Raw genomic sequence first — 12,878 nt, 5'->3', positions numbered from 1 at the left:
TAAAACAATATTTCATTTGAATTGATCCGGGCCGGGTTGAACAAGAGCTGAATTTTAACGCGAAACAAATTTGCAAAGGAACTGAATTTGAATCGAGACGAGGCCGAATTCAAACTGAATGTATCTCTGGAAGTTGAATTGAAACCAAACGAGAGTTTAATTGAATTGTGCAGGCAAGACTATGCAGCCTATTGTCTCCCTAAGCCGGCGCGTGACTCTCTGGAATAAAAAAACATTTAACAGTATTAACAGGCGTTCCGTGAAACTGGAGGCATCGCCGACACACGCGCGCGCGCTGCCGTATCGACTTGGCCTATAAGTCTCATGTTATCTAGGGTGAAAACACGAACAAGGCCAGTAAAAATACGTTTGTGGCGTTCACTGTTGACTTTGACATTATATAGCTGTGTAAAGGCCAACATATGAACACAATAAAACACACACACGTTTCTCTCTCTCTCTCTCTCTCTCTCTCTCTCTCTCTCTCTCTCTCTCTTTGCAATGCATACTGTACATGAAAGAACAAAAGCACACACACACACACACACACACACACACACACACACTCACGCACAAATGCACACACGCACGTACGCACGCACTTTTATATCAGTGGTGCTCTTTCATGGGTGATGAAATCCAATAAGCTGTGAGCTTAGCTGTCCTCTCACTGATAACCATCAATAGGCATATCGATCTACAGGGCTGCACTCGCGCACGCACGCACGCACGCACGCACGCACGCACGCACGCGCACACACACACACACACACGCAGGCTTATTGATTGCATCTACTGTATAACTCTCCTTGGCACTTTATCATCTGGACAGATCTTTACAGTATATCGTCTCTGTCGAGTGCATGGAAATGTCCAAAACTGTTACTTTTCAGGATTCAAATTCAAACATAGCAAAAGTAGCAGAAGCTTGTGGATCTGCTACTTTACTTTTGTGTGACACTGTAGTCAGTGTAGTATGTAGTCAAGTAGGTCATTGATTTCAGACCAAAACAATGAATGTGGAGAGGTTTCTGCGTGCCAGCAACGATAATTTAACCACTACTTTGTTGCTCATATATCCTTTTTTTTAGCCATACAACCAACAACCATTTCTCTTGCGTGGACCTCACCAAATAATTTCTCAAATTATGCTAAACTTGTGGGGACATAATGGCCTTAAGTATTAGTAATACAAATATTATAGAATACATTATCAAGCGCACAAATATGTTTCAGTTGCTTCTGATTCACAGGCAACATTGGTCACTTCAGTCTGTCATATTACCAACACCTAAGAAGAAATCATGGGCACAAAAAGCACCTTCAACTCCAAATACACTGACTGCGTATAATGGAGGAGATTGAACAGTATGCACACACACACACACACACACACACACACACACACACGCGCGCGCGCACGCTAATGTCATATCTGGCCTATCTCTACGTTTTTCATGCGACGTTCCCATTACACCATCCCGAACACTGGAGTCAGACGTTTCCAGACGTAATCAAATGAAAAAAACATGATGAATCCAAAAGCTTTGAAAGGTTGAAAGGAAATACATGAAAGAGAAGGAAATAATTGCAGTGGAACACGTCAGGGAATGACAGTCCAGTGTCTGGACAGCTGAGCTTAATTATACACCGTGAGAGAGTATGTATAAAAGCCTGTGTATGTCATTTATTAGACCAGTGGTTCTCAAACATTTTATTCATGTCAAGGATCCCCAAATTAAAGAACGACTTCACCCATTCTCAACCTATCTTTATATAATTGGTCCTCACTAAAAATGATGACGCTTATGATACAATTATTTTTTTCCCTACTAGGTCTGTGTCTCATAGTAGGGCTGTGGACACTTCAGAAACCCGCCAACCAGTGATATCATCATTAGGCAGTTTTTCCTTTTTTAAACGAGATAAAAAATGCTGTATTTTGATTTGTATTAACGCGAGAACAATGGCTTCCATTATAGCATGCTAACTTTCCAGCCAAACAGTAAAGCTCGGTTGATACTCGCGTCGGAAGTCGCTCGCTGAAAAGAACAGATTTTCAAGCACACGACACATCACGCGTTGTGTAAATTACACATAACACCCAACAAAACGAAAACAGTGACTCAAGGAAGGCGCCGTTTGGAGTGTATACGTGATCAAAATGGTGGCGTTTACCACCGGCGTCTCGCACTTCCATCGGGCCCTCATCAGAGGTGCCGTTTGAGTTGTGTGTGTTCAAAATGGAGGCTTTTACCACCCTAGCGCCTCGCCTGGCGCCTCAGTGTCGCGTCCTCATCCGCCTCGCCATCCACGAACGAGGTGACACGAGGTTCACAAGTTAGCAGTGTAAAAGTGTGACAACAAACCCTGCACGTCTTTCCAAAAGGAGATGGCTGTCAGTACAGTTGGTTTAACCACTGTTAAACCAATTTAACAAACCAAACCAGGCGACCTAATTGCCATTTCCCAATATTAATTACACAAACAAGGCGCATACAAATTACATCTATTTGATAGATAACCCAATGCTGATTGAATAGATTGCATGTACTGTAGCGTTCAATCAATGTCTTCGTTTTGTCTTTACTTTACAGAAAATTCAAATTCACTCTTGTACAGTATGTGGTGGTAAAAGGAATAAGTAGCTAAATGCTTGCTTTACTTAGCAGAAGTCATGATATAGGTAAACTTCACGTAGAACTGACACAGATGGCACACTTCAAAGGCTTTCAACAGGTGCAGGGGGTATTGGTAATCAGCACAGGTGCAAATAATGTTCCTAATCAGTAGCTGTTCTTTCACATAAAAGACACCCTATTTACAATATATACTTATCCAGAACCACGGGGCTGGACACACGGGCCGACCAATGAATGTGGTGGCTAATTTTATTATTTATTTTTTGAATAGAATATATATTTCCGCGACCCATTTGAAACCTCCCGTGGGAAATAGTGCTCTAAAGGCAGCATGCAATATTGAACCTCAGAGTTATAGTAACATTTCAGATTCCAGCTTTTGGTTCTCATCACTAAAACAGAATGGCTTCATGTTTTGGGGAATTGGGATATATCAAAGCAAACCATTTTGAGAAGAAAAAAGAAGAAGAAGATGGCTGTCAAATCTTGCACGGCCCCCTGTCCCCAAGTCAGTCAATTAAAACCATAAAGGCTTTTGTAGTTGTGTCTATTTCTGAATGTTGTTTGTGTGTCATCAGCTTAAACCAAAAGGTCCCTCTTTAAATAAAAAACAGCCACCCCGCTCGCACTGCAGTCAGCCTTGCCATTTCGTCGGGTCGTGATTAACTCCGTTGAAAGTGGATTAGTTTGGGTTCTGCAGGCATCATGTAAATGGGAGATAAAGTAAAGCCCTGGGAGACGATAAATAAATGCATTAGGGAGGCCGCGCCGTGTCCCCAGCATGTTAACTGTGGATTCATCTGCATTTACCCACAGTGCCATAGCACAGGACGACCTGGCAATCTCCTTGTCCTTAAACATTAACATACGCCTTGGTTGGACACAGTCAAATTATCCACTTGTAACTCTGAAAGTGCACAAATGTAACCAAATGGACCCATATTAGGCTCCCATGGATTCAAGTACTCAGTCACCACCACTGATTTCAGTCATTTTGTCTCCTGTCAGTGATCAGCATTTTTTTGGTTAGTTATATTAATATTAGAGGATCAGGATTTGAGTGCAATTGTATTTTTTGCTTCAATCCACAGGGTCCATTCGGAGGTTAAATCAACATTGGGGATTTCTATAGCACATGGCCACATAGCACATAGCACATGGCATACACATTAACCCATTCTGACCTGAGATCAGATTCATACGAGGTTTCCACTGGACACACACTGGTCTGATTAACCCATTCTGACCTGAGATCAGATTCTAAAAATGTCAGTCGTTCTTTGATTTTTCAAAAATAGCAGACCTACAAGCTCATATCGCGCCACTCGGTGGCGCGATATGAGCTTGTAGATCTGCTATTTTTCAATAGCTAAAGCATGACATGATGCCAACACCAAAATGGGTGCCCGTTCAGAATGGGTTAAAAATACCTTCCTCAAACAATACTCTGTTAATCCATCCATTTGTAACTTTGAGCGTGTAAAAATGCAATCAAACAGACTCGTAGGGTTCCATTTGATTGCATTTGCACACTCAAGAGTTTAATTTAAACGCAGAGGATTTTACAGCGCAAAGCGCCGTCAATTTGGACACCATCCAAACGTCTGTACGGTGTCCTTAAACATAAATGCCTTGTAATTATATCACAGCAAAGGAGCCCCCGAGTGACTCCAGCACACTGAACTCTCTTGTACGCAACGTGGATATATGTATCGTTGTTGTCAGGCAGCAACCTCTTATCTGCATACTGTATCTTACGTGTTTGTGTTTTTCCGTAAATTAGCGCCCTACTTGATCACACTGCGGCGTCACACAAAAACAGAAAAGGTGGCAGAACCTCGAGCTTGAAACGCAGCACGAAGTAACACATTTTGAGCTTGCAGATCTGGTACTTTTGAAGCATTATATATACTAGTCCTTACTATAGTATAGTCCTATACTAGTCCTTACCCGAGATATTTGCCCCCCCCCCTTGTGGCTGTGAAGGGTACTGCGCCTGGGTGCGTTTGTAATTGACTAATGAATTAATTAATAATCATTAATGTGTCAAATCGGAAAAAAGGGCTTCGTTACGCCCTCCATATTCATATGGTTAATGCCTGTGTGAAAAGTGGGAGTGATTGGTGCAGGCATTAAGGAGTTACGGCAATGTTTCTGACAGACAGACACACACACACACACACACACACAGACACACAGACATTCGGTTAATTATAGTATGATATATATATATAGTCTTTAGACTATATTATGGCCTAAAAAATGAAACAATGTTTGGATGAACCAGCACATTATCTAGGCTGTGGCCAGCATTGCAACAATGCGACAGATGTTTGGTTCTACATACAAAGGGAACAAAATGCAATCAATCAAAGCATGCACGGGCATGTGCATTGCGCAGCAAGCGTGTATACAATACATTATGCATGCGTGTGAAAATATTGCTCTGCGGAATATTACACGCTCCCTTACAAAGTCACTCATTCAATCTGCAAACCAAACATTGTGTGCGTGTGTGTGTGCACGTGTGCGCGTGTGCATGCGCATGTGTGTGCTTTGGTGTTGACTGTGCATTTGTGAAAGCCAGAATAAAATGCTGTCATTTCTAAGATAAGATAAGATAAGATCTTCATTTGTCACTGTACGAGACATACAATGAAACTTTGTTTAGTGCATCCATAACCCACAGCAGTACCATCAAAGGAAAAAGGAAAAAAGAAAAGAAACACTGATGAAAGAAAGGAAACACTGACGGAGCAACTTCATGGCATAAACTGTTAGTCTGTCATAGTCCAGTCCAGTCAAGTCATCTCAATGATCAATCCATTCATTAAAGCATCTATGATGTGGTTAAAGGTAGGTATTTCTGCTGCAAGGGTCACACACATTTGACCCTGAGACCTAATAGAGGGTGGAGTGGAGGGACAGAGAAATGTAATGGCAACTATCCATTATTTTCTTTTCTTATTGTATCAATTGTGTTTTCGATAAAGAGGATATTTCAAGAAAAGCAAGAAGTGCACTCAGATGCATGTCGATTCCCTTCCGCTGTTCGCCCTTGGTGGGGACGTGATGTCACTGTAGCTAAAAGAATAAGGATGCTAGGGCAGTGGTTCTTGAACAGTTTAATGTCAAGGACCCCAACATTGACATATATGTGGCTCCAATGGGGACCCCGATCTGAAAATGTTTTGTGCCAGCAACCCCGCAGAAGAGAAGATTTGTGTTAAAAAATATATATTCATTTTTTCCAATACTTTCAAGACAAAAAATATATCAGATCGATGCTGTTTTTGACTAGCCAAAAATGGATAAAGGGGTTAAAATGATGTGATGCCATTGACTACTTTAGCTGGGGAGGACCCCCTAGAACACCCGCAAAGACACCTGGGGTTCTCCGGACCCGACTTTGAGAACCAAAGCGCTAGGGTTAAAGTGTGTGTGTGCGTGTGCGTGTGCGTGTGTGCGCGTGTGCATGCGTGCGTGTGTGTGTGTGTGTGTGTGTGTGTGTGTGTGTGTGTGTGTGTGTGTGTGTGTGTGTAGAGGGGGAGGTGGGGGGGAGGCTAACTAACAGGTGTGCTGCAACATCCAGATGGCCCCTGGAGGAAGTGCGCTTGACACGGAGCTGTCGGAAGAGTAGAGAAAACGGACGGACCGCCGCTTGCCTTCGTCACGTGATGGCGGGTGGACAGATGGACGGACGGACGGACAGACAGGCAGACAGACGGACACGCACACGCATGGGTGCGCGATCACTTGCACGAATGCCGCACACACACACCCCACACACACACACACACACACACACACACACACACAGGCAATGTCACAGGCATCATTTAGCACCCCCCCCCCCCCCCCCCCCTCACTTCCGAACTTGTTTACCCTTCAATCTCACTCACTCTCACTCTCACTTTATCTCTGTAAACACACAGACACACACTCTGTGTAATGGTCCCTTCAGTCAAGTCAGTCGCTATATAACGGCAGCCTCTCTGTGTGACGAGGTGATGGAAAACAACAGCTAGCGCTTTGACAGCTATAGAGACTTAAATGATGCTCATGATGAGGTGGAACTGCATGTCCAGCTTTATATATACTTTCTGCCAGAAAGGTACAGGAAATGTCACGTTGTCTAACACAGTGATTATCTCAAGCTTTTTAATTTCAAGGACCCCCAGTGTGACATGCATTAGTTACATTTGTACCCTCCAATGCATGGCTTTTGAAGATTGCGTCATATGGCAGCCAAGTCTATGGGATTTACAATGTTTGTTTAGAGCACTTATGACGTAAATCGTTTCCCAGCCAACTGAGCTAAGTCTATGAACTTTCCTAACTACTATCTGCAATGTAGTTGGGGACCCCGGTGGAACCCCCTCGAGATTCCCATGGGGATCCCCGGACCTCACTTTGACAACCCCTGCTCTAAACATGAAAAGGAACACACAACGCCCTGTAATTCTGAGTTTAAAGCGGAAGTCCGTAATTTTATATCCACCCTGCGCGTGGGAGACCAAAAATCTACGCCAGTGGTTCTCGGACATTTTTGGCTCAGGTTCACCCCTGTAAATAACTTTTTCAATTCCACGGCGCCCCTGAATTACATTGTTACTTTATAGAACCTTTTGTCATATTAACGGTAATTACGGTAAATATGTAAATCTTTTCCCCAAAGTTACAGTAGGCTATGTAACTTTACTTGGCGTTTAACCCAGTCAATGCCCCAGCATCCCTATTCACCAAATCTATAAGCTCACAACATGTCACAATGTGACGCGTTGTGAGCTTGTAGATTGGCTGTTTTTGGTGAAGAGACTGGGCTGAAAAAGAACGAACCAAATACAGTTTAATGGGCTGAAAAAGAACGCACTAAGTACAGTTTAACTCAGGTCCGCCTTACTAATTATAGAGGGTCTAAGTGGATAAACTGAAGTGACATTGATAAAGTCCAAATATACATTCTGCGACACCCCTGGACTTGCGTCATGGGCCATGACGCAAAGTCTCACGGCACCCACGTTGTCACTGGTCTACTACACCACTCAATCCTCTGCTTGGCCTGTGTAGCTTCAGCAAGTACATGGCTATTTTCAAATGGCCAAAATGGTGGTTAATGTATGTTTTGTAATAATAATAAAAATGTAGTGGAGTAATGTACAATATTTGGATCAGAGATGTAGTGGAGTATAAGTAAAAGTATTGGGAAGTGGAAATACTCCAGTGAAGTAAAAGTACCTCAAAATGTTACTTAAGTAGCCTACTACAGTACATGAGTAACAGTACTTAACCAACTGCCCAGATGCCTATGTCCTATGCTATAGATTTGTTACAATATAGCATTATATTTTGTATTAATTAAAATAAGTCATGGGATGTCACTTTAAAGACTGCAGGTGACTTACGAATAGATACCGTAAATTGTAATATAATAAGCTTCACAAGCCTATAGATAACTAGATCATCTTGCAAATGTCCAATCCTTGATGTCCACAATACTGGTATAGGCTATTCAAAGTCCTAATTAAATGTGAGTTTCAGAAAAACACAAATTGTATTTTATAATAGCTCTAATAATATAGGAAATATCATCTGTCTCTGTGTGGGGGGAAAATCACACTCATGTGAAGTGAGGGGCGCTCTTATACATCACATTCCATGCTCAGGCTCAGCCAATCAAAATAATTTCCGTGGTACACACAGACACACAAAGCTCACGCTGGGCAAGACCTACGCTGTAGACGCTGTAATGTTTTTGGGGCGGGAGTTGCGGGATTTGGGCGAAAGTACCGCTCAAGGAAATGACGTTGATGCTTTACAAATCCATTTACATTCGGAAACAAGTGTTGTGATTGGTCAGAAAAATATCGTATCCGGGGGAAATACATCTGACGGATGTTCTCCAGACCGACACTTCCGCCGATAGCGTCTCTGCCTTAGGTTGTGATCAGGCTTTTCTCTTCACAGATGTGTACCGAGCCTACACAAAGCTGGGCATAGGCGCCCCTCAAAACCACATCTGCTGCAGCGGGCGCGCCGCTTGAAAGGGCTTAACAATCATACCCTTAAATACGTAAAGGGGCTTTTCTCTTTTTTTTTTTGCATTGGGAAAGATTTGGCATGCAAAATAAAAGGTTCAAAGCCATCCGACAGATATTTTCTTAACCCTCTTCTCTAATCCGAGCTGTGAGAACCGTCGGGCACCAAGCAGACACACCACCATGCACTCCGGCAACAAACCAAACCTCCTCCTTCAGCCCGCATGCCGGCACTTTTCCCATGCAGCCAGGGGGTGGAAGGAGAAAAAAAGATTCCCATGGTCTTAAAAATATATCCCTGAGCCTTTAATTTGAACCCTAACGCGCCGCCCCAGACTAAAAAGAAGACTTTTCTTTTGACTTGCCCCATGCATGCGCCTTTTTTTCCCGGTCAAGTGAGGATTTTTTTTAAAGCAGTGACAAAGACAAGTCTTGGCGGGGGGGAGATAGGCGTCATTACATACAAACATCATCTGGTGTTGGGGAGATGCATTTTGACATGTTGTGACGGTTTTGTTTTTCAAATGCAAAGGTCTTGAGCTCTCTCCTCAAAGCTAAATTCTTAATTCACTAATGGAACTCTGAGAGGGTATTTGGTTCCATATATAGGCTACCCTCTCGGAGTTATATGAAGGCTAGGCTACTGGCATATGTGTGCTGCTGCGTCCGAGCACGCTGGACGGACATTGTGCTTTCTTTGAGGAGGGGGGGGGGGGGGGGGTTGTTTGAACGTCAGCTGATGTTTTGCTTACAGAAAATCGGTTTTGACAGATTGCTACTCGAAGAGACAGTGTGAGAGAAAGAAGGAGTGAGAGAGGGAGAGAGATAGAGAGAGGGGGGAGAGAGAGAGAGAGAGTGGGTGACCAGACTGGCTGCATGCCTGGCTTGCATGGTCGTGAACTTCTACGTTGGCATCAACAACCCAGCACACCCCGTGAAATGAATGCTTTCTTCTCACTCTGAAAATACATTTTCAGAGTGAGAATTGCTATTCTAAACGGCCATAGCCATCATCACAAAATGTGATGAGGGACATTTGGGCACATTTGGGCAAGTGGCTATGGCAGAATTTAGGCTGTTTTTCATGCAAAACTAAAGCCTGGAATGGATTCAGGATCATGTAAATCCCCTAGTTTAAAGCATAATGAATTTTTCTTTGCCTTATATAGGTTGTCAATGGTATGGTCACATATAACTGGTGATAACTGGCATTAAGCTACTGAATTGGAAAACTAGAGACAAGTAGGAATACAAAATAAATAAAATTAATAAATAGAAAATATCTTCAGACGTGTGTGTGTGTGTGTGTGTGTGTGTGTGTGTGTGTGTGTGTGTGTGTGTGTGTGTGTGTGTGTGTGTGTGTGTGTGTGTGTGTGTAAAAGAAAAGTACAAATGTAACCATAGATGCATCTTGGAATCGATCATTCTCCCTTGACGTTTTCTCTTACATGTGTACTCAAGTCTGTGTGTGTGTGTGCGTGCGTGTGCGTGTGCGTGTGCGTGTGCGTGTGCGTGTGCGTGTGCGTGTGTGTGTGTGTTTCAATTCACAATAAAAGGCAGAATTCAACAAAGACCTGAACCAAGTGGACTAAATACGGTCCGGATCGTTATGCTGCATGGCTGAGTGACTTGTAGTCTTGTACATTATTTCCCTTTTATGGTGGGGAATTCTACGGGTGATAAAAAAAATGTGAATTCCCCCTGCAATATTTGAAATATCTCCTCGTAGTGTAAACTGTCAGGGCATATACATCTTAAAAAGCCTGCTCACCGCAAACACTTAGCCTATTCAACGCTTTTTTTATGCATTAGGCTAATTCTCCCCTGGAACAATAAAAATCCTTTTCCAAGAAACAGACGCCTTGCATGCCTGTTCTGAATCCAAACCTTTAGGTGTATCTGTTGCAGGACTCCAGCCTCCTATGCTCACTCCACGACTGGACAAAGCATTCTCGCTGTCAAACATTCAATCTGTCTCATCTCTAAATGCAATAACAAAACCAAAACGGTAAACATTTTCAACAGCAATTTTGGTTAAATAACACAGGCTCTTTGGAATTTCGGCGCGCCGAGGCTATACACTGTCCGAGGGGCGATATTAACCAATGCAATGTGCCAGTCGCGTAAAAGGGGAGACACGCATCTGCATAACAGCTACCAGTGGTTCTCAAACGAAAATGCCAAGGTACCTAGTCCACATTTAGCCTCCACATGTGTAGCTTAATTTATTTGGACCTATAGCCCCATAAAATGTGTCAAAGCCCCCCCCCCCCCCACCCATAAAAATAATAATAATAATAATAATAATAATAATAATAATAATAATAATAATAGCAGATCTACAATTTGTGTATGTATATCTAGAGTCAGAACATTGTGCGCTTTCGAATAGCCTGCATTTCTAAAATAGGGCTTATAACTGCATTTTGGTCCCCGGACCCCACTTTGAGAACCAGTGGCACGGCATATATAAACAAAACATATATAATGATTAATGACACTTACACTGAAACGGCGCAGAGATTCCCACCATGCGGTACGGTGTTGTGATTGGGGGGGGGGGGGCAAAATAATTTCCAGTCCCTCCTCGGTCCACTCCGTTACACGCGGTCCGTTTTTTTAGAGAGAGAGAGAGAGAGAGAGAGAGAGAAGCGAATCCTGCCCGTCCACACGTGTAGCTAATACAGTCTGTGATTCTCGAGCTTAATTGGAGCTCAATAAACTCCAATAACAAAGAAATAACAGCTGGGGGGGAGAAACGCGTGCAGTCCCAGCGGTAATAAACGCCTCCTTCCAGGGGTGATGGTGATGATAAAACCGGGGAGAGATGTCAGAAAGGAGAAAGGATGCAGTGGAGCTGCCGCTGGACAGAGAAATCCCTCGGATAATATGATCGGATCGGTCCCTCCTTCCCCGATCCCCTCTCCTCCTCTCTCCTTCAAAACATTAAAAAAGATAAAATCCTTCTCGCGTTCTAGATCAAAAGGAGGAGCAATTCACAAAGTCGGAGGTCTAATAATGTTCTGTCTCTCTCCACTCCGGCGTTGCGTTGCGTTGGGGGGGTTCGGTTCGGACTTCGTGCCGTGCGTTCTCCGTTCGCCCGCCCGTGCCGTGTCGCTGTGGCGCTGGGGGAGAGAGAGCTGAGTGTATAGTCTGTATAGTGGTGTGTAGTGTAGCGGTGCTCTGCCTGCAGTCGGCGGTGCGATCTGCTCGTCTGCGCAGCCCGGAGCGGAGCCAGGTGGCGGTGGGCGGGGCTGGTGGGAGCAGCAGTGGGGAGAGGGAGGGTGAGGGGAGGTGAGCAGCTAGCATCTGTGTGTCCCTAAAAAACAGGTTGGGTAGAAGCAGGGAGGAAGGAGACGGGGTCAGGTCAAGTCGAAGTGTGTTTCACTGGGCAATTAAGAGTATTATGTCTTATGGACAAGACTGCTGATAATGTGGGCTGTCCTGTCCACATCCCCCTCTCTTTCTGTGTAGCTATCTGTCTCCATTTTTTTCAATCCACTTCTAGTCTCTACCCCCCCCCCCCCTCTCTCTCTCTCTCTCTCTCTCTCTCTCTCTCTCTCTCTATATATATATATATATATATATCTGTCTCTTACCCCCATCTCACCGCTCTACAATCCCACAAATCTCTCCCTCTTCCACTCTCTCTCTTACCCCCCCCCCCCCCCCCCCCCCCCCCTCTCTCTCTCTCTCTGCAGAGAAAGCACAGACAGGCAGCCAGGCAGGCTGTAGCCTGCAGTAACCCAAGGCAAACACTTTCCCCACACCATCTGGAAGTCATCTCACCCGCAGAGCCAGGGACAGCACAGAGCAGAAGCTCTCCGTTTACCGCTCTGCGATAACAACCAGTCCTAGAAAGAACTGAAGTGCATGGCTGAGCAAAGTCATGCACCGTGTATTTGCCCGCTCTCCTGTAAAGGGGCCTGCGGCATGGTGGAACTTAGCCCTTTTCATCACACTTATTTATTTACATTGAAATATTGTTAATTAACAATGTGTTTCATTGGCATATTCATCAACTGGAAAGGGCTGCTCGGAGGGGCGCATATCCTCCCCACCAGTCTGGGGTGACCTATACCCAGGGCTGTGTTGTGTATGTTGTGGATTGCGGCTGTCAGGACCCAAAGAAGTTGCAGGGGAATAGAGTTTCTACTACGACGACATACGGGCAGAACCCGTGGACGTGCTTTTTTGA

The 12,878-nt window shown here is 44.1% G+C and overlaps 1 protein-coding gene across 1 annotated transcript in view; it reads right to left on the bottom strand.

Moving 5' to 3' along the window:
* The window catches only part of runx1t1 (RUNX1 partner transcriptional co-repressor 1), a gene marked incomplete at its 3' end in the record, with an annotated part of 76,670 nt that extends 65,178 nt beyond the window's left edge, over positions 1–11,492 (bottom strand). Inside the window, 1 exon segment of the mRNA XM_083761989.1 lies at positions 11,186–11,492. Within this exon segment, the coding sequence (XP_083618115.1) occupies positions 11,186–11,213 (28 nt within the window). The 5' untranslated portion in view covers positions 11,214–11,492.
* Positions 11,493–12,878: the final 1,386 nt, after the last annotated feature.

The sequence above is a fragment of the Protomyctophum parallelum genome, assembly GCF_964188405.1.
Source record: "Protomyctophum parallelum genome assembly, chromosome: 1".
Taxonomy (NCBI): Eukaryota; Metazoa; Chordata; class Actinopteri; order Myctophiformes; family Myctophidae; genus Protomyctophum; species Protomyctophum parallelum.
Note: the sequence above shows the minus strand (reverse complement) of the source record. Positions and strands in the feature narration are given on the sequence as shown.